This window comes from Hippoglossus stenolepis, chromosome 8 (assembly GCF_022539355.2).
Source record: "Hippoglossus stenolepis isolate QCI-W04-F060 chromosome 8, HSTE1.2, whole genome shotgun sequence".
Lineage (NCBI taxonomy): Eukaryota > Metazoa > Chordata > Actinopteri > Pleuronectiformes > Pleuronectidae > Hippoglossus > Hippoglossus stenolepis.
Window position 1 is genome coordinate 11,876,184 of NC_061490.1, and position 21,275 is coordinate 11,897,458.

The window sequence follows — 21,275 nt, forward strand, 5'->3', positions numbered from 1 at the left end:
GGTGTTATTACTATTTCTGAGCTACAGTGAGATCATAATGCAAAGTTTAGATTCTCTAAAAACGTCTTTATGTTTAAATATACTTTATAAAATACTATAGAAAGTAAATAATATGTCACTTAATCACAAAACAAAGCATTGCATTAACTGTTGAAGAATGATGAAGAAAATTCTTAATGAAGACGAACAAACGTTTACTAAATCAAGATTTTATTGTTAATTTTGTACATTTGATTTTATTTACATTCACTAACTGATCCATAATCCGTGAGCCACTCAGTGTGGATAGGTCAATAATCTTATGTTAAAATTCTAGCATTGCTAGTTGATTTCTACAGTGTGTTCCTGAACGTAGACGATGTAGTGGTGAGTGTTTTCTCCCTGAGTGAGGACGGTCAGAGCCTCCAGGCCATGTTCATCCTCCACCACCATCACCTGGTCACCGGTTAAGTCCCCGTCTTCGTTCACCACCATCAGCTGTTCGCCGCAGTTATCAATTTCCTGTTCGTCACCCACCTGCAACTTTTGCCACAACTCAGCGTCAAAGTTTTGTTGAAACCAGTCGCACTATTCTGAGTGAGTGATGTGATGACGTTTACCTGCTGTACGACGGTAACAGTGCCTGGAGCCATGGCGACCATGGAGGTGACAGCATCATGAGCCTCTGCACTGAACTCAGTGATCTCCTGGATATCAACTGAAAAAAAAAAGTGTGTGTGTGTTAGTTACACAAGGCACAAACTAAATTCCATTCATAACATAAATAAATAGAAATGGCAACAAACAGCACTTCCCAGATTGTTTGTGCAGATAAACATTTTTTTAAAAGGTCTCTGGTCTGTGCAGAGGCTGAGTAACTTATCTACCGCATGTCTGTCACTGTTGGTGTTGTTACCGTTGTCGTGCAGCGCTGCTACAGGTTCTTCTGTCAGCAGCTCTTCATCCCCCACAGTCACATATTGGGCCTCTATTGTCTCACCAGTCTGGATATTTATACATATGGCAGATATTGTATTATCCTGAAAACTCAGGCTTTGACAAATAAAAACATCTGTTATGTATACTATGTGATATCATGGTGTAGCTAGTGAGCATCTCTTTCTTCTCATATGTTGGCAGCAGTTTCAAAATGTCTAAATCAGACATTCAGTGACCAGTAAATTAATGCAATGCCTCTTTTTCTCCCTGTCTAGTCTATGTATGTGTACATGTTTACCTCCCAGGTTTCCTCCACCACTTTCTGGATGTGTTTGCTCTTCATGTGGCGATTCAGCTCCCACTTGGTGCCGTAAACAAAGTCACAATCAGGACACTTCTTTCCACCTAAACACAGACCAACACAAACAATGAGTAACCCTTTTCACCTTGTATCAAATAAATTCCCACTCCTGACAGTCCCAACCCTAACATCAACTGCACTTTAAACAGTATTTAAAGTGTACAAAGGTCCTATGGTCGTAAGTAAGTGAACTTTATTTGTAAAGGGCCTTTTGAAACCAGGGAAACAAGGTTCTGTACAGTTCAAACACTGAAGAGGAGTGTATCGTTAAAAACAGGAAGGAAAGGAGGTGAGACCTTGCTGTTTCAGAGCATCAGCATTGGGCAGCCCGGTTCCGGCATTCTCATATTTCTGATCTGGATGTTTCAAGCTGTAGTGTCGCTTCAGAGGACCAGTGAGGTTACAGGAGTAGCGGCAGTGGGCACAACGGAATGGCTACAAAGACAAAAACACACACACAAGTAAAAACAGGAAATATGAGGAGGACGAGCCTGAATTGTTTAATATCTATTGATTTTTCTGAACATCTCATCAACAGTGATTGTTTATGACCCATTTGTATTGTTTAAATTTGCTTGAGGAAACGGGTTGCGAATGGTTGACTAAATCTACTGATTATCTACTAAATGAGACTCAACTGTTGAAAGATGAAATGTAAAAGTTAAATACACACATCTGTATATTACAAATAAATTATATAAATATTCAAAAAATTCATAATTATATTAAAATTATTACATACTTTATGGAAATCAATTTATGTTTCCCAAACAGACTAAATGAATGGGGTTTGTAGGTAATATCTCCCTACTAATAAATTACCATGCATTAATAGAGATACATTATAGTATAATGGTATTTCTACATACTGAGAATAAGGTGTGTGTGTGTGTGTGTGTGTGTGTGTGTGTGTGTGTGTGTGTGTGTGTGTGTGTGTGTGTGTGTGTGTGTGTGTGTGTGGGAATTCCAACCTTAAATTGAGCGTGTTGCTCCTTATGTCTGAGCAGGGCAGGTTTAGAGACCGAGGTAAAGTCACACTCCGAACATTGAAACCTCTTCCCTGAACAAACAAAGATTACTGATCTTATTTTTTATCATCGCTTTGCACATCCTCAATCTCTGCTAATCCAACAGAACACTTGTGACGTACAGTGCATAATCATTATAAAACATAAAATAGGTAAATTATCAAAAAGATAATAGCAAATAGAAAAAGAAATAAACATTGAAATAAAAAAAAAAACATCATCAGCAGTGACACAGGAGAGTTTGCATACCTTCTTTTGTATGGCTCTGTCTGTGGCTTTTCAGTGTGACTTTAGATTTGAACTTTTTACCACACAGATCACAGAGATGAGGTTTCTCTGTGTTGTGTCGATTCAGATGGGACTTGAGGTTACTCTTGCTGCGACCTGCGTAGTCACACAAGCTGCAGAGGAACGGCTTCAGACCTGCACAGATGGATACATGTGCAAATACACACTTAAAAAGAAGCCCAGAAAACACAACTCGATAAGAATATCGGAAAACAGCAAATGCTAAAAAGATGTACTTTTTTTCTAGAGTTTGGGGTTTTTCAACCTGACAAGAAAGGTACCACAGCCTCGTGACAGATGTAACTTCAAGGTTAACATTTTATCGAGGTGTGCAATTGTTAAAGCAGAGACCGAGGGAAGGAGGACTCTGATTAATATTTTCACTTCCTCGCAACAAAACTCGTAACATTGTGATTGTGTGTGCGTGTTAAAGGCAGAGGGATGTCTCACCTTCGTGGGCCCAGATGTGCTGCTTAAAGTCTCTGCTCTTCCTCAGGAAGTAGGAGTCACAGTACGGGCACTTCTTCGCACGCTGCGCCATCAATCCTTTTCCCCGCACAGGCCGCCCATCTGTCCAACACACACACACACACACACACACACACACACACACACACACACACACACACACACACACACACACACACACACACACACACACACACACACACACACACACACACACGACTATGTGACAAGGTATTTATGCCAATCTAGACAAAGTTTCAGTTAAAACAAATTAGAATTATTTCCCCATAAATAATGGAGGTATTCCAGGTTATAAAAAACATTCAACAGTGCCAAAAGAGCATACTCAATTACAAACAGTTGCCTCGTAATGAAACAAAGCTAAATTAGAGGTGCTAATCTAAAGATGGAGCAAATAAATATCTGGGTATATTTGTGTGTTCTTTACCAGGGTGGGATGTTTTCATGTGGTTTTTGAGCTTGTGCTCTGCGATGCTTTGCTGGCAGACGGGACAGGCCACACTCTTCCCCTGAAAAATCCACAGCAAGACAAAGACATCATCATGTCGTTATTACATCCCTCACAAAAACAAAAAACTATTTGGCCCTACGGCTCAGATCAAATTCCTCTTATTGCAAAAATTTTACTTTTGATCAAATGTGTAATTACATAAAATAACATGGAATCAGAGATTGATAATTCTTCCAGGATGTGGTAAAAAGGTAAAAGGACTCTTGGTTCTCTGAGGTAGCTGAGGTGAGGCCGTGTGCTCCAACCACAGCACAAAAGGTGAAGAGGTCAAACTAAATATAACAGCTCTTGAACTCCTCAGTGTGCCAGGGGTGTACAGGCAGTCTATCAAAAAGGACTTCTCTGAATACTGAGGATTTCCTCAGGCCGGTTACCTGTTCCTGGTGCGTCCTCAGATGGGCTTGTAGTTTGTATTTGTCAGGTGTGGTGTATTTACAGCCGGGATTAGAACAAGGCAGCAGCAAACCGCTGTGCTTCTGGATCTGGTGCCGCTTTAAGGAGCTTTTGGTGATGGACGAGTAGCTACACTTTGTACAGTAGTGCAGGTGCTCCTTGGTGTGGGTGCGTACGTGGATGTTATATTGGACTTTGTACCAGAACAGTTTACCTGTGCAGCAGAAAAATAGGGGGAAAGGATTAAAGTATTAGTATTAAAATAATAATATGTAGAAAAAACTAACTAAAAATAACAGAACAAAACCAGTTGACATAAGGGGGTTTCCTCATCTCACCACAGTATTGGCATTCTAAGTCTCCGTAAAGTCTCCTGAGCTGCTGGAAAGTCTCCATGTTGAGGTGAGTCTTCTGAAGAGATGAAAACACCTGCTGGAATGCACTCTTCAAAGCAGAGATAAACAAAACCCTTAAAATTAATCAAGTGGAAATAACATAACATTGAACCAATAATAGTAAGAATTTCCCCATATCGTCAAACAATACAAACAATAACTGAAACAAGAAAGAACCATAAGAACTTTCAGATTTTTTCCATTGGTTTAGTCATATTGGTGTGTTGTTGTTATTCATATTTTTTGATGACAATAGTAAACATAGTTACTGAGGCATCTTTTTTTTTAACACTATCATTGCCTGCCATCACCCTTGTTTGATCATGAATTAATCATTCAGTCACTTCAAGCAAAAAAATAAATAAAATATTCCCCTGTTTTTGCTAAGAGAAATAAGCAAGATAAACAAAAACACCTGACAAAACCCCCCCACAAAAAAAGATTTACCTTCTCTGAATGTGGGGTTTGATCCTCTGCCCCTGGAGGTACCGGTGACGAAGGTGTGTTAACGCCTAAATCAGGTAAGTCTGAGTTTCCTGATGAAGAAGGTATGTCTGTGTTTTTGGCTGCATGTGTGTTTTCTTGAGTCCTGTCCTCCATGTGAGGGCTGTGATTGCTCTGCGGTGATGGACAAGTTTTTGTGTTGTGTTCGTGTGTGTCAATATTTTCGGCTGCAGGGGTGCATGGGTCCACTGAGTTGGCCTGTGCTGCTTCCCCAGCTGTTGTTTTGTCCTGTATGTCAGTGGGAGTTGAAGTTTCTACAGAAATCACTTCTTGTGTTTCTTCTTCTGTGACCTGCACATCTTCCAAACTTTCACCCTGAGCTTTAGCTTCCTCCCCCTCATTCTCCCTCTCTTCCCTTGCAACAGTTTCCAGCTTCTCCGCTTCACCACCAGGCAACTCCTCCCCTCCTCCATTTCTTCCACCCTCCTCTATCATCCTCTCATCTCCACCTTCCTGCTCTGTCCTGGGCTCTTCCTGTCCCCCTCCTTCTGTGTCCTCCCTCTCCTCGTCCCCCCTCGCGTCTCCTCCGGGCTGTATCAGAAAGTAGCTGTTATCGATACAGTCGCTGAAGGCCTGCTCCTGGTCCAGGTCGGGGTGAGACTCTTTCAGGTGACTCTTTAGTCTCTGACAGCTGACAAACTTCCCGTCACACACAGAGCACATGTACAGGAAGAGGTGCTTCTTGACATGAACGGCGAGGGCGTCCAGCTTGGTTGCGGCATGGTCACAGAGCAGGCAGGCGAAGGGACGCAGAGGCCCGTGGACCAACAGGTGACGCTCCCGCTCGAGTTGGTTCTTGAAGCGTCGTTTACAAGTTGGACAGTGGTACAGGAGCTGTCTTAGGCCCTGACGAGTCTTTAAACTAGAACAGAGTGAATTAGAAAGGCAGGTGGGTGAGTTGGTCAAAAAGTAGATACAGATGAATTCAATTTCGTTGCACAGCAGGTTGTACCTCAGTTCCTGGTAGCTCTGGTGGACCTTAGAGTCTTTGAGGTTATGACGTTTCTCCATGTGTTTCAGCAAGTTCTTGACATCAGAGTATTTTTTCGCACAGAAGCTGCAGTGCTGCTTCACCTTCATGTGGACTCGCTCTATGTGGACCTGCATGACCAGAAACGCAGAATTACAGCAGCGACCACAACGACTATAGAAAGACAGAATCAAAAACAGAGAAAACTGCCTCTCACAGAACAAGAATCAAAGAGTACAACCAAAACACAAATAACAAATAATATCTTATGTTTTTAGGGCAGGTGCAATATTCAACTCACTTCTATTCTGCATTTTTAGGGGTTAGGGTTAGGTTTAGCCTAGGTTTAGCCTAACCCTAACCCCAGACCCATACCACACCCTTCCACCAACTTTTGTGGTAATCCATCCAGTATTTAATCAACAGACAAACAAACGCAGAGGAAAACATAACCTCCTTGGCGGAGGTAGTAATAACAGTTTTAAAGTAATACAAATACCTTGAGGTGTCCTGGGCTGAGGCAGGTGAAAGAACAGTGCTGACAGCTGAACTTCTCTCCTGTGTGTTTCCTCAGGTGAACATTCAGGTTGGCTTTGAGGAAAAAATAAAGTACATAGGTAAGTGAGCAGTTTTTTACATATTTACAAATATTTTTTTTCTGGCTGTGATTTGTCTGTGTGTGTGTGTCAGCGAGCCTGGATTCACCTTTGATGGCGGATGCGTAGTCACAGTGTGGACACTGGAAGGGTTTCTCCTGCGTGTGCGTCCTGAGGTGAGCGACCAGCGAGTGTCTGAACTTAAAGATCTTTTTACAGAACTCACAGGTGAAGATCTTCAGCTGGCTCTGAGGTAAACTGGGAGACAAGAGAGCGACAATATTGTATTTTCCCATTGACAGATATTACTGTTGCTATGTCTGCACAGTGAACAACAAGCAAACAAACTAAATCACTTTTAACTCTACTTGTAAAATTAGATGATGTTGTATTTACAACAAACATTATGATGCTTGTAGAAGTTTTAATTACTTGCAAATGAAAATGTAACAACTGTAAAGAGAAATTACTGTTAAAAAAATATTCATACAGTACTTGGTATTATTTTGCTTGATAGAATATTCCTGGAAGCCTCTGCTGGCTGCTGCTTCTGTTGTTGTTGTTGTTGTGAAGGTTGGGTTGGAGCTAGAAAACAAAAGGATCCGATTACTGACTAGATAATACTGGTGATCAAACGACTACAAGTCGATATTGAAACGGGGCTATATAACATTATGTATGCATGTGATTGATAGGTAATCTTTCAGGTCTGTTGCAGTGTTTTGATAGATTGCGTCACTGATAGAGATATTATGCAAAATCATTAATTACGTTCAAAGAATATCGTTGGAGATAAAGATTATCCATTATATTAAAGTACCTCGGCTCTTGGTCCGTTTCAGAGTTACAGTCCGAGATGGTGGCTTCACTTGAAAGGTCTTGTGACTGACTCTGGACGACTGCAGACGGCTGGGTGACCTGAAAGATTCAGAAAATAAACCTGTCTCATAATGGTGAAGCAACTAAAGTAAGATAATAACAAATGACTGGAAAGAAAAATGCAATCACAGAATCTCCATATTTAAAAGTCAGCTCAAATGCTAAAAATTTGTGGAAAAATAACTTTTATTTTACTTTTACAGAACATCGTTCTGTAAAAAACACGGTGACCAGTAGGACCCATACACGACAGTCAACAGCTTTCACAAAGACAATTTTGACAGTAAAGTACTTGCAATGAAAGGTGTTCAGAGGGACTTATCCATATGAAACACTGAAAGAAAGACCTTTTATATATTTATATAAAATTTTGTGAGCACCATGGACAAAACCTCCTTTACATCCATGATGTACCAGAAATCTTATATATCAAAATTGTGAAAATACAACTAAAAATGTATTTTTCTGTAACTTCTCTGAGTTGTCTCTTTCATATTTCTGTATTTTTTTTACCTGAGGCTGAGTCTTGTCGAGAGCAGACTCTGTATCCCCTGAACTTTTCTCTACTGGAACCATTTTAAATACACCTGTTGAGATTAAGTTAATATTATACATACAACATACTGCCTTCAATAATCGAGACATTTATTTATTTTCATACATTTACAAAAGAAAAACTCTGACCTGGAAGTGTCTGATCTTCTTTCAGAACAACGCTGATGACTGATTTCTTGTTTTCTGTTGCTGCGTCTCCTTCTTTGGATATTTGGCTTCGGCCATTTCTCTGGGATCTGAAGCTGCCAATGTCTGAAAAAGAGACAGCAAAAAAATGTTCAGCCTGTTTGGACTGTAAAAATAAACCTGAACTGATTCGGGACAGTAACACTGAGTATGTATGCAGATCAAATGACTGCAGGCATCTTTCAGCCAATGGCACACTTCTAACCCAGACTAGCTAATAGAGGTAGATATCTTTTAATGTCTTCATTCAGGGTACAGTAAATATCACAGCCATCATATCTGCTTTCAGACTTCAAAACAAATGTATAAATGTGAGAAAGTATTTAAAGAAACTATGTCCAGAACATGAACTTACCTTTTTCTGGCTTCTCTGTGTTTTTCTTCTTCTTGTTTGGATCAGCTTCTGCATGGTCCAAAGTTGCAGAATCCTCAACATCTTCTCCGACAAAGTTTCCCCCTGAAAATTATTGTTTTTTAATCAGTCCAAACAATCTGAATTATGAAGTGCAGTGAATGTATGTAAATTGTATTGTTCTGTACTGTATCCCCAACATTTCTAGTTAACAGACATATTTAATGATGTGTAATTATATTTTCTAAAATGCTTCCAGAAAGCCACCCAACTTAGTGTCGTTTGTCAAGATATGCGGCACATGTTCACTTATCTGTTCTTGTTACTTATTTCAAATGTATGTCTTTGCCATGTCACTCCTCACCAATCTCCTCTTCATTGTCCCCCTCGTCTTCTCTCAGACATATGTGTTTGAGGATCTGTCGTCTGTTGCTGAAGGTGCGATGGCAGTTTTTACAATCGAGTTCCAAAATCCTAGTGTAGCTTTCACCTAGGAGAAGAACATAACAAAAAAAGAATCAGAATGCAGAGTGAAGGAAACCGTTTGTCTAGCATATTTACAAGAATCATTGAACCCAACATTGGCCGTCCTGGTTAAAGTAGACTAAGCTAGTTATCAACTGGCCCAGTTAACCCTGGATTTACAAGCGCCTTCATGTTAAAAGTGGGAGTCATGTATTACAAGCAGCAGCCACAGAAAGATGAATAATACTTGTACTAAATATGATGAGAGGAAACACTGCTACCTGCTGGTAAATTGTGTTACAGCAACAGACAAAAGTGATAATCAACAAGGTGAAATTTAAACAATATGATTAAACAACTAGAATATGAAAGAAACCCTGGAAATACTTTTCAGATTTTTAAAAGTGGGGCAAAGGATAAACTGTAAATGAGCAAAGGAATTTTATCCAAATAGATTTAAGCTTTTTGGTCTCATGATCAAACTATGAAGTGATGCAGATAAAAAATGGGGAATTAAGTAATGTCTGCTTCTGCTGCCAAAGCAGGAAGAGAGGAGAAGTAGTTAATGTCTGATGAGGTCGATATGAATGAAATGTGCATTTATGAGTTTATGAATATTTTATGGGAAATATTTATTGTGAGAATCATTTTTTAATAAAAGACATAAGAGGGTTTCATTTTTATTTCTAACTATCATCACACAGCCTCCTCGTGTTGTTCTGAGTTTTCATGATAGAGCAAGAAAATAAATGTTTTAACACTGTCAGGATTCAAATAATGTTTGTTGAATAAAGCTCGAATACTTCCGATGTATTTATTTATTGTGATAAACGCTCCCTCTGTTTGTAGGAGCTAAGTATTAAAAACAGAGTAGACACACGGAAAGTTTGGAAAAGCAAAATGATTCCACTCATCTATAGAGATGAGTGGAATCATTTTGCTCGGCTTAAAATGTCAACAGATCAACTGAACAAACTAAGCTGTTGTGTTAGTAGAGGCTGTCAGGTTTACTCAGTGTGAATTCCATTAAATAGCTTTTTCCAGATGATAATTGTCCAATATTTTACATGAAAAAGAAATAATCACAGATCTACCTTCTATTGAGCTATTTTGTGGGTCTCCCTGCTTCTTATTCTCCTCTTCTTGTCCATGAGAATTATCCGCCAGAGAATGGGTGGAGTCGGTCTTGGACTTCTTCGTGGAGCCTTTTGGTCGTCCTCGCTTTCGCTTCACTGGGATCTCTGTGGACCAGAGAGACAACAGAACAGAGGGGTTTTCAATGTACAAGACCAAAATCAACAATGAGATTATGCCACAAACAATTGTTTTCTGAGTAGCTAAAGCTCTACTGTAGCTTCTGCATTTGCATAGAACTCCACTGTCAGCAATACATCATACCAATACATTCATTAGTTGTAATAGCTTTTCATTTTAATTATCTTCTAAATAACTTTGTACAATAAACATGATGGTCCAGTTGTGAAATTGATTCCTACATTAATATTCTTGCACTGATTATCAAGTCAAATTCATCCTCAATTTAGTGAAGGTAGTCATAACGATGACACAGAATGAAGTAGTCCTGGCAGTGCCTGCCCCAATCTGACCTGTCAGTGTCTCTACAGGCGCTGATTCAAGGGGCTGCAGCACAATGATGATGTCACCAGGAGGCTCCTGCTGGGGATGCTCCTGGGAGCAATGGACCAGGAGCAGAGGGCGACTGGGAGAGAAGAGGTTGCACAGCCGACACATGAACACAGAACCATCTGGAAAGACAGGGAGAAGGAAGGTGTGAGTAAAACACGTCATTCTAAAATAAGAGCGTGAGAAAAATGAAAAAGAACAACATCATTTATCTTCCTCCAAACAGGGAGCAGACTTATAAACATACAGCTAAATATGATGTAAAAAAAAGAGTAGTATATAAGGAAACTTTCATGTTTGAGGGGCATCACATTTAAACTTGAAATTTCAAATTAAAATTAAAATAGTTGCTGAACTTATTGCTGCAGGTCTAATATCAATTGTTATTTTTCTCCATGTGAGTTTAAAATTTTCTTCAAACTTTTCATAAAGTAACATCCCACATATGTGTAGCACCTCAGGACATTGAGTTTTCTTGATAAAAGATTCGCAGCAAAGTGGAAATAACGATGCCATGAAACGATGAGCTAGTTTTTAAAGTGACTGTTCATATATTTCATTATTTTTCTCTTCATGAAGATGATGATGATGTTTCTGTGTCCACTCAGTCTGATGATGTCTTAAAACTTTCATTACTTCTGATCTAACGGTGGAGGAGTCAACTCTTCAGGAAACACATGTTCACAGACTCGGACCAAACTCTGCACAACACGTGGATTCGAAAGTGAGGATCATATCAACGGAGTCCACCGAAAATGCCGGATTCTTACAATGAATGGTTTCAAATGTAGAAGCGTTTGGTTATTTTGATTCGGCCTGAGCGAAAATGCAGATCCGACATATTCGAGTTGAAGCAAAAATTCTTACCTGCTCCCTGTGCATCCATTTCTCCAGCGCATGAGCAGCTAAATAAAACTAATTTATCAACGGGCACGCGCCATCATACGACTAAATATAACCTCTACTTTAGATTTAGAGCGAATTTTGCATTACGTGTGTAGAAATTTCTGTCGAATCTGCGACACGAGTAATTCCCACCAGCGGAAGCGTAGACTGTATCGAACAGGATCTGGTGGTAATGTAGCACACAGCGATCTCTGTGGCTGGAAGACTGAATTGCAGTTGGGTGGGGAAAGCCAGCATCCTCAAGAATATTTTTTTTTCCTCAAATAGATTCAATTTTATTCCCTCTACCACTGTTATTATTGTATTACTATCCAACATATTTGTGTCAAGAGGTGTCAAAACTGTTGGGAGTCTCACAGAGTAATGCTCAATTACAATAGAGTTTGTGATTTTATGTTGGATAATTTCCAGCAAAATGGAACATAATTAGACCATCCAACGTTATAGTACAAATTAATGAGAACTTTGGAACAAATAAATAACTGAAATAAGTATTCTTTATGTTGTCATGTCCGAATATAAATCAAATACCAAGACCCATTCACTGCACTGTGGTAAAAGCTTTTAGTTATAATGCCTCAGTTAAGGCTTTATCGTCAAGCTGGTAGACATGGCTTAATGTGCATTTATAAATCCATTAGTAGTAACAATAGTTTTTTTTTTATTATGCAGCTAAAAAGGTAATAAAAAAGTTCTTTTACCGCTGTTTTTATTTTCAATTTGTGATTTTATGTTTTCTAATTTCCAGCAAAATAAAAAGTAACAAGGCCACAAAATAGGTACCCATACAAACGTTGTAAAAGTGAACTGATGAACAACTATTAACACATAGACACAATGACAAAACTTTTATTAAACAATGCAAGAATTTACAGACATACAAACATTTACAGCATTTTGTTTTTACATTAAAGAAGTGTCAGCTCAGGCCAGTCCCAATGAGCAACAACAGCTAAAGGCAACCAAGCACACACACACACGCACACACACACATTCATTATATAAGGAAGAACAACAAACTGTAGCCAGGTAAAAAATGTCTTTACCCTCATTCCTTACTACTGCCTCTTTTATTTTTACATACCCTGCACTCATTTCTTTCTCACAAATCGATGGAGATTTGGAGTTTTCATAACTCAGATGGAGAGGTGACTGTCATAAGCAACCTGCTAATACATAAAAGTGCATGCTCTATTATCAGAAGAAAAAAAAAAACACAAATCAATTCTGAATGAAAAATGAAACAAGTGTCAGGAGCAGTTGTTAACATGAATCATTCAGGAACAAATCAAGTGAATAAGTAAACTCCACCTCACAAGAAAAAAACATGTGTCAGATACTTTAACCTGGTCTAGAAGATGTGACAATGCACAGCAACATCTTTAATAGAATTAGAGCAATGTCTCATTTGTCCACGTTCATGTCGGATTAAAACTGAGAGTTTGACTAAGTGTCATCAACTGCTGGGGTGACAGACGTTCCTCCGTGACCACACCATTATGTAAAAAAATATTTGTAATACCAGAAATGATTTAATGGTCTTTGCACATTTGTTCGTAGTCACCGAATGAAGGGAGAGATTCACATTGAAGAAAGTGACAATTTGTGGCTCCTCTTTTAATATTATTTACATCTAGTTTACATTGCTCTTGAATTCATGTCATGTGAGATTACAGTGGATTTAATAACATTTCCTATTTATATAACACATATGTAACATATATAACCTCACGTGAAATCAGCTGCTGCTAACCACTACGTTTCATTCAGTGGGTGTCATTTAACAGAGCATAACACATAATGCACACACACATATGTAAACACATTACTCAAGCACAGTGTATGACGCAATATTAAAACAGCGACTGTGACAAACCCTAATAAAGGCTTCATGTAAGCCATCTGCGTTATAGAAGCTGTGTACGAATGGATGAAAACTAGCCCTTATATCTCCAGTAACACCGAACAGACACCAACAGACACCAACAGGAAAAATGTTAGAAGAGAACACTGAAAAAAACACTGAGCTGCTGGGGTGATGTTATTCTTGGGTTTCACTGATTTAAGTTTTTCGTCTAGCAAAAATACTTCGAAAGGTTTCTCATAGCAAAACATTAATCTCAAAGAAACACAAACACTGCATTTAATTACATTCCTCCATTATAGATTAGTTTAAAAATATTGAACATCTGTACATAGGTTTTGAAGGCCGATACATCAGGTTTATATAGTAAATCTCCAGGTGTGCCTGTGCGCACACACCATGGGTTTGATTTATTGAAAAAATTGAATGTGATACAAAAACCTCATCACATTATCCGTGACCCCAACTTTGTGTTTTTAACAGAACTATCTAATGAAGCAAATGTGCCTCAACAATTAGCCACAAAACTCAATATTTGTGGGATTTTCCATTCCTCATCTCTTTCCCATCTTTCTTTACATCGCTCTAAACTCTATAATGAAGCGAAAATGCAATAGACTAAACTTTGAAAGAAAAGTAATCATTACAAAGAAAGATTGAGTCTTATTAAATTACCATAAAAACTCTCAGAAAGACCCAGACTAATGGGCTAATGATGCGGGTGAGGCAAGGCTTATGGTTGGATTCCTGAGAATGTAAGTGTGTGTGCGTGTGTGTGCGTGTGTGTGTGTGTGTGTGTGTGTGTGTGTGTGTGTTCACATGGTGCAACACTTGTTCTTGTGTGTGTGAGAGTCTTTGAAGCGGAGTCTCTGCTTGGATCGATATTTCTCCAGGTAGGTCAGCTGTTTGCTGTTGATGGCTCCACGACGCTTCCTAAAAATATGCAAACACACAAACAAGGTGGAAAAAGGTAGAAGTCAGTGGTGACACCTTTAAAAATGCTGCTTTCAGTGCGTCTGTACATGCTGACTACCAACAGCTACTTTAAACCTGTTAAGCTGCTTTCAGACATGCAGTGAATGTTCGAGTAAGAAGCTTCAGACTTTCTCCAGCGTGAGAACACAGCAGGAGATTCTCCAAAGGTGAGTTGCTGTGAACGCATCTGAGCGGAGAATCTCCTGCTGCGTCATTCATGTGTGAAAGAAAAACTCCAGAGAAAGTCAGGACCCAATTGTGTCACACTCACATTCACACCTACCATCAATTTAGAGTCTCCAATTACCCTAACTCCAATCTGCATGTCAGAAAAAACCTACGCAGACCTAAGAACATGCAAAGTACATTTGGAATCGCCCCTGTCCAAACCAGGATTTGAGCCAAGAACCTTTTTGCCCATGTATAATACACAAATCCATAAGCAGAAAAGCTCTTCTGTTGTTGTAACTGCATGAGGGTAAATACACAGGATGTGAAATAGAAATGTACTCACTGCCTGATAAGTTGAACAGCTTCCTCATACTTCATCCCACTCTCTATCAGAGCCAGGGCAACCAGCACAGGAGCCCTGAATGCATGTAAGAGCACACACAGGGTCAGAGTCACATATTTTTCTGTTTGGTCTAATGTCTGAAGAAATTATAGTTTGTATCTCAGATAAATCAAGTGATCAGGTTACAGTTGTCACACCAGCAGTTGATGACTGGTTTATAGAGTCGCAGGTTTTTACTAAACCTCAATGGCCTTTACTTTAAGGATCAGGTAATCCCCTCTGTGCTTATACGTGTGTGTGTGTGTGTGTGTTTGTGTTCTTCCTCCCCTCATACTTAAAGGTGTGTGATGCACATGTTTTACTGGTGAATAATCGTACCGTCCCAGTCCAGCCACACAGTGAACTGCCACGCAGCATCCTGGATCCTCCTGAAAGTTCTTCTTTAGCAGACCCAGCCAATCATCAACAAGTTTAGTCGGAGGTGGGGCTCCATCATCAAAGGGCCAATCCTGAAAGAAAAGCAGAACACTATCAATCAATCGACCAATCAATCACAAGTGTGTGTGTGTGTGTGTGTGTGTGTGTGTGTGTGTGTGTGTGTGTGTGTGTGTGTGTGTGGTGTGTGTGTGTGTTGTATCGTATCCTCACCACCACAGTGATGCCATCTTTCTCAATCTGCGTTTTGTCATAAGTGATGTCACACACGCGAACCACAGTGGTGGCACCAAACCGCTTCAGGTCCTGGAGGGGTAAACAGCGGTAGAGGAGGATTTTCATATGTGCATATTATCTCTCTGGCTGGAGCTCTGCAGTGATCTGATGTCACACACACGTGTTGCTTACCTCTATGAAGGAGCTGAGAGTGCTGTCTGTGGGGTTGTGGGTGATGAGGAATCTCATGTTCTTGTGGCACAGTTCCACTGGAGCTGGACGGTTCATGGTGGCCAGTGTGATCTTGACGTCCCAGGAGGACCTCTGACCTTTATGTGTTAGCCCTTAGCTGTTAATCATAAGATCAGTATCAGGGACAAACTTATGATTTCAAATATGTGAGCTATGTTTGGAGCACATTTTAAAGCCTATCAAATGACATAATAAATGACAAAATCCCCATGTGTTCATTAGTGATCACAATAAAGTGTCACGACAGTAGTTATCTCAAACATCTTTTACATGACTCTCTGATCTAATGCAAATTCACAGATTTGTCTTGATTGTTGCAAAGTGACATCACATGTATATCTTAATCCCTCTTAGTAGAACCTGCCACATATCACAAACTTCACTGTTCTACACCTGTTAAAGTCTTAAAGCGATTGTTCAACTTTTTGGGGCAGACAAAAACCACCTTTGGCTCTGGGGTTTGAGCGGGCTGACCATAAACCAGGGTGTCGATGCTCTGATCCCCGGCTGCTCCAGTCTGCGTGCCAAAGGGAACTGAATCCCAAGTTGCCCCTGACGGCCATTGTGTGACAGAAGAAGCTCCACATATAGACTGGGTGAATGTGGCTTGTGCTGTAAATCTCTTTGAGTGGTCGATAAGACTTAAAAAAGCTCTGCATAAATACAGTCTATTTACTATGCCAAATATATATGTAGAGCTACCTGGTAATTAGCCTAGCTTATCTGAGCTTTACAAAAGGATTGAGAGCGACCAGTAAAATGACAAGTTGTAATTTTCACATTTAGTTTTTGTACAACATAAACAAACAAACAAACAACCTAGTGGGAGCAAGTGGAGAAATGTCATCCATCTTCTATGCTCTGGACTATGTGACTGCACAGACTGTGTTTGACTGACATCTTCCTCATGACTTTGCATCATAGCACAAATCAGTCGGGATAACACATGTATTAGAAAGATACAAATTCTGTCACAGCTGTGTGAAAGTCATGTGGACGGAGCTGTAAAACCTTGACTGATAGGGATGGGCATTGTAAGTGTGTGTATGTGGGTGTGTTTCTATTTCATTAGAGCAGCCCCTTGATCGGCAATGCTCTTGTTGCATTTTGATGAAGGTAACAGGGATGTGAGTTTATTTTAGGATATAATTTTACTATCAATAACCGTAATCTATTTTGCTGACTGCTTATTGTTTAAAATGTATATGTATACATTTTATCATCTTTCTTTATGTGATTCAATTATTTTTTACTCTTCATTTTATTGTTTATTCTTCAATTCAGGAAACATTCACACTTCTATATTTTGTATTTTGCACTGAATGGATTACAAAGGTGTTATGTTGTTGATAAAATAATAATCGTAATTCAGAGGTGCCTCACATTACTACAGCTACTATTTTAACACTGATAAGAATTTCCACACGAGTCCACACATGAAAGTAAATAAATGATGGACAGCACACCACAGATCCTGACAAGCCATGATGTGTGGAACGCCACAACAAGACCGAAAAGTACAGGAGTTAAAAGCTTTGGTGCGTCACCATATTTGGTCTGGTCACCAGTTACCTCTCACCTTTAGCTCCAGCTGTAGCAGTTTGCTGCTTTGTTTTCCACTTATACCAGTTCTCAGGTGATTTTGGACTTCCTGTCCGTGGTGGAACTTCCTGTTTATAGCCGTTGAAGTTATAATCACAATTCCACGGTGCTGTCGTCTTGACTCTTTTACACCATCAGTTGACTGTATCCTATAGTCCAACAGGTTACAGTGTCAGTTCTCTCTGTGTCCCAATCTTTGTTTTTATCTCTCTGATTGTCCTGTGCTCCTCTCTTTCTCTCGTTTGTCTTTCTGAGGGGCTTTCTCTCCCCTCTCCCTCTCTCTCTCCAGTTATCTTCTGGTGAGCGAGACCTCGCTTGTTACCCCATGAGCTTGCTGGTTCAGAGGGCAATGTCCAATGGTCTTTTGGGGTTCAGGGCCCCAGGACGGGATAGTCCACCTTCACCCACATAGGGTCTAAACGTGTTGGGCGTGGCAGTAGTCACCACTCCGCTGCACAAACTCCATCAACCAGCGATTCTGAATGGACAAACACACAGAGGCATAAACTGGTCAAACATTGAGCTTACTGTATATTCTCATGATAATACAATTTCAGTAATTCAGCATTTGTTCCAATGGTCCACAACTAACTAACTGGCTGCTGTAGAGATTAAAACACAAATACAAACATGAACATATAAAATAATTAAAGATTTTATGCTTTTATTGAAGCCAGAATATAGAAGTCCAAAGCAGAGGAGGTCAACCACCTCCTGACACCATTGGCGAAGCAAAACCCATCATGTACATATGTAAGTTGTTGTGTAAAACATCACTTCCAATCTTTTCTAAAATAATGATTACATTTTTAGTGTATGGATTTCTATGATGTTTGCAGGTGTCAGTAAAGATGGCCCAAAACAAAAGGCCTGTAGGGTTTACGTAGGAGCATAGCTTTCAAATATGAGATTAAGCCTACAATTGTTTTTGAAATTATCTTTATTTAAGAGTGTTGTCTTTCAGTTTGAAAGCACTTATTAATTTCACGTTAAGATTTTGTAATGCTTTCACTCAAAACCCTGCGCTTGCTAGCCGCTGCTTGGCTGAGATTTGCTCCACTACCGCTCATATGTTTTGTTGTTTGGAAAGATTTCCTGTGCTCCAGCTTCTGCCCTTCTCCTCACACTCGTGCTGCTTCGCTGGGCGCAATAGTACATTTGAAAATTCTTTGGTCCCATGATCGTTTACAAGCAATGTTTATGGACTCACAAGCCAAAAGGCTGCCATATATCAAGACCTTATGTGTAATAATAGCAACTTGAACAGACATGCACTTAAGGGTTTGCAAAAGACGACAGATGCACCATGAGCTCTAAAATCTAATATTTGATGGGATTTACAAAATAGGGAAAATTTGTATTAGATTAGCCTGCACAATATCAACAAAATCGAATTTTCTCTGAGGATAAAAATGGGAACAAAGTCTAAAAAGCAAATGTTTCATTTGATTTCCCCTCGACTCAGTGGATTGTGTCTCGTTTATGCTACCTGGAGCCAAACTGCTTTTTCTATCGGTTCAATGTGTTTGCAGAAAATTCGCATCTGCTCCATTCATTAAATGCAACGCAGTGAGACGAAAAATGGGCACAGCTCTGAAAATATAATGTAATTTCCTCAGCAGCCCTTTTTTTATAAATCAAAACAAGGCATTACATCTGCTCAATAGCTTAATAACTGAGGAATATAATATCCTGCAGGAAAATACCGGCGGTAGTTTAACTGACAATCCAAAACAGTGTAATTGTGGTCTATTTGCTTATTGAGTAAAATATCTTTTTGTATATCAAATACACAGTAAAGTTGTTCTCACATTTAGAGGTTGAGGACAGTGAGCAGAGGTAGTGAGGGAGACATGAGGGAAGGTGCTCAGAGATGTGACCCTCCGCCCACTCACATGCCCAAACCTTCAGACAAACAACTAGAGAAAGCCCAGAGGTAATCTGGGTAATCTGTGGTCACCTCTTCACCCCTGCTCTGACGGTCCACACACACGCACACATTTCGTGATCACATGCCAATTTACTCCCTCACTCCTCCAGAAGAGTGTAGTCTATTCCAGGTTGTTGACCATCCATAATTAGGAATTTATCCTTTGTTATCAGGATAGAGGTCAATACAGAATGATGTATAACAAACGTTTATTTTTTCCTTTACTGAAATTTATAGAGATGTTGTTTATTTTTTTAAAACCTCGCTGGTACAACAAAATAAAAATTGAAACATGCAGGATAAAAAACTGGAGGCACAGACAAGGCAATGCAATTACTTTACTGGAAGAGATAGACTTGATAAAAGTATTTAAACCTGAATCAAAGGGAAATACTAACTCTCCTCAACTTTAGCTGATTGACTTCATATAAAAATAACATACGCAAACAAAAGAGCATGCCATATAGCCGTAGAGCGGCGGCTAGACAGTAGCAGTAATTCCAATTAAAACTGTAAATCCGATCGTCTCTGTTACGTTATAGCGCAGTTTGGTTTGTAGAAACAGGTGCTTCCCGAGTTGTGTGTGTGTGTGTGACTGCCTGTATGTTTCCCTATCCCAGGCTGACTCAGGACTCAAAGTGAGTTAAAAATGGATCTCAATATTATCTTACAGCCGTGTTAAGCAACCAAACTTTCCTATAGTACCTCTAACGTGATGGTGAATGAGACACAGTAAGCTTGTTAGCATTAAAGACAACAAGTAGGCAGGTTAGTAGTAGCCTCGAATAGGTTCAATCCTGTGACAGCACATTCACCTTCGACATCCTTCCACCTGTAGGGGGTTCTGTAATAGCTCCAATCGTGACTGGAAAAAGGAGCATATGCTAAATACCTGAAATGTTTCTGTGAAGCTGCACAGCCCTGCCTCTCACATCAGTGGACAGCTTGGCTGCTGAACAGGGAAATCCACACAAACCCACTGACAATTCCACCATAGTCCTGCAGAAGCAGCAGCAAAGTCCTGCAACAGTCTGAGTGCTGACAACCAACCAGCTGACTGCCTGTTATAGTCAACCCCTGTAGACACTGAATACCTGCAGCTGTATTTATAGCTGTATCTACACTGGCAGCTGATTCTCTGACACATCAAATTTTTTTGTGGGAACAGCAGTCACCAAATGCCAGCGCAGCCTCGTCCTCCTGGTCCCTGTGAGTTGCGGTGAACTTGTGTGATTACTATCTCTGCAATGGAAATGCATGTAAATCCTCTATGATGTGCTGTAACTGTCACTCAAGTTGTTGCTCTCAAAAGTTACCGAACCTGTAATTTTTGGCCGCGTGTCAGCATCAGGAGCCTTTGCCAAATATGATATTAGTTTGAAGCGCAACGAAAACAAACGCACTATGTACTGAATGTGTGTCCTTACCAGTCAGCTCTTCAATGTCATCTCCAAACACAGACTAAATATCGACTCCTCTGTGCCACACAATGAAGTGAAGTCCAACTGCTTTTTCTCTTCTCTGTTTCTGCCACTACAGGAGCTTGAAATCTGTGCCAGCGAAGCAGCAACAACCTGTAGCTCTGCCCCAACTGTCACGCAGAGGAGCAACCTCACCCTCAACCCTCCCCGCCCGTCGCCTGCAGTGCACAGTATCTTCCAGTGTGCAGCTCTATACCTTGCTGTGGCAGTGCAGTGCAGTGTGCCGTGGCTGAGGATCTGCTGTGAGCTGGTCTAATCAGGCTGAGCAGCCATCTGACCCTGACAGCCCTGTCACCAGCAGAACACTCTACAGTTAATGCTCTTAGAGCGAGAGGGAGGGAGAGAGAGAGAGAGCGAGAGAGAGAGAGAGAGAGAGGGAGAGAGAGAGGGACAGATAGAGAGAGAGATAAAGCAGCCTCACTTACCCCTCCACTCCTTCCTCCTCCTCATCCTCCCTTTCCTCCTCTTCATCCACTCTTCTACCTCCCCCCTCTCTTCCAGAAGGCACTCGGTGGGTAAATAAGAGGTGCTGCTCCCTCTTCTTCCTCCTCCTCCCTTCTCCTCAC

General features: G+C 40.2%; 2 protein-coding genes and 1 long non-coding RNA gene across 9 annotated transcripts; 1 reads left to right on the forward strand and 2 right to left on the reverse strand.

The window, feature by feature from the left end:
* Positions 1-193: 193 nt before the first annotated feature.
* Positions 194-12,132, reverse strand: LOC118114247 (zinc finger protein ZFAT-like). Of its 2 annotated transcripts, none has more exons than XM_035164583.2 (24): positions 11,402-12,132; positions 10,498-10,656; positions 9,985-10,131; positions 8,790-8,915; positions 8,429-8,530; positions 8,017-8,139; positions 7,846-7,919; positions 7,274-7,371; positions 6,949-7,038; positions 6,563-6,711; positions 6,357-6,448; positions 5,840-5,988; positions 4,831-5,749; positions 4,327-4,399; positions 3,970-4,202; positions 3,512-3,593; positions 3,046-3,165; positions 2,557-2,730; positions 2,251-2,339; positions 1,576-1,714; positions 1,217-1,323; positions 896-983; positions 600-697; positions 194-522 (listed from the first exon to the last, which is right to left on the reverse strand). In XM_035164583.2, the coding sequence occupies exons 1-24, from the start codon at positions 11,418-11,420 to the stop codon at positions 322-324; spliced, it is 3,651 nt and encodes a 1,216-aa protein (XP_035020474.2). In that variant the 5' UTR covers positions 11,421-12,132; the 3' UTR covers positions 194-321. The 2 variants fall into 2 exon arrangements, with proteins under 2 accessions (XP_035020474.2, XP_035020472.2); XM_035164581.2 differs by having other exon boundaries at positions 4,327-4,432.
* Positions 2,193-21,159, reverse strand: LOC118114249 (protein tyrosine phosphatase type IVA 3). Of its 6 annotated transcripts, XM_047341039.1 has the most exons (8): positions 20,656-20,896; positions 17,276-17,776; positions 15,637-15,793; positions 15,442-15,534; positions 15,172-15,302; positions 14,794-14,868; positions 14,085-14,237; positions 2,193-2,239 (listed from the first exon to the last, which is right to left on the reverse strand). In XM_047341039.1, the coding sequence occupies exons 3-7, from the start codon at positions 15,730-15,732 to the stop codon at positions 14,120-14,122; spliced, it is 513 nt and encodes a 170-aa protein (XP_047196995.1). In that variant the 5' UTR covers positions 15,733-15,793; positions 17,276-17,776; positions 20,656-20,896; the 3' UTR covers positions 2,193-2,239; positions 14,085-14,119. The 6 variants fall into 6 exon arrangements, with proteins under 6 accessions (XP_047196995.1, XP_035020479.1, XP_035020478.1 ...); XM_035164588.2 differs by lacking the exons at positions 2,193-2,239; positions 20,656-20,896 and adding an exon at positions 21,135-21,159 and having other exon boundaries at positions 12,274-14,237; XM_035164587.2 differs by lacking the exons at positions 2,193-2,239; positions 20,656-20,896 and adding an exon at positions 20,906-21,059 and having other exon boundaries at positions 12,274-14,237.
* On the forward strand, positions 10,552-11,934 carry LOC118114250. Its single transcript, XR_004697433.2, has 2 exons — positions 10,552-10,681; positions 11,143-11,934. It is a non-coding gene; the product is annotated as an uncharacterized LOC118114250 (long non-coding RNA).
* Positions 21,160-21,275: the final 116 nt, after the last annotated feature.

What these genes read in the sequence shown, in the direction of transcription:
- LOC118114247 (XM_035164581.2), bottom strand. An exon ending in CATGAAAACATCCCACCCTG is followed by an intron (nt 3,166 to 3,511) that starts GTAAAGAACACA and finishes TGTGTTGGACAG; the next exon opens with ATGGGCGGCCTGTGCGGGGA. An exon ending in AGCAACACGCTCAATTTAAG is followed by an intron (nt 1,715 to 2,250) that starts GTTGGAATTCCC and finishes TTGTCTTTGTAG; the next exon opens with CCATTCCGTTGTGCCCACTG.
- LOC118114249 (XM_047341039.1), bottom strand. Translation starts at nt 15,732, where the DNA reads ATGAACCGTCCAGCTCCAGTGGAACTGTGCCACAAGAACATGAGATTC. An exon ending in AAGATGGCATCACTGTGGTG is followed by an intron (nt 15,303 to 15,441) that starts GTGAGGATACGA and finishes CTTTTCTTTCAG; the next exon opens with GATTGGCCCTTTGATGATGG. An exon ending in GCTGTTCAACTTATCAGGCA is followed by an intron (nt 14,238 to 14,793) that starts GTGAGTACATTT and finishes GCATATTTTTAG; the next exon opens with GAAGCGTCGTGGAGCCATCA.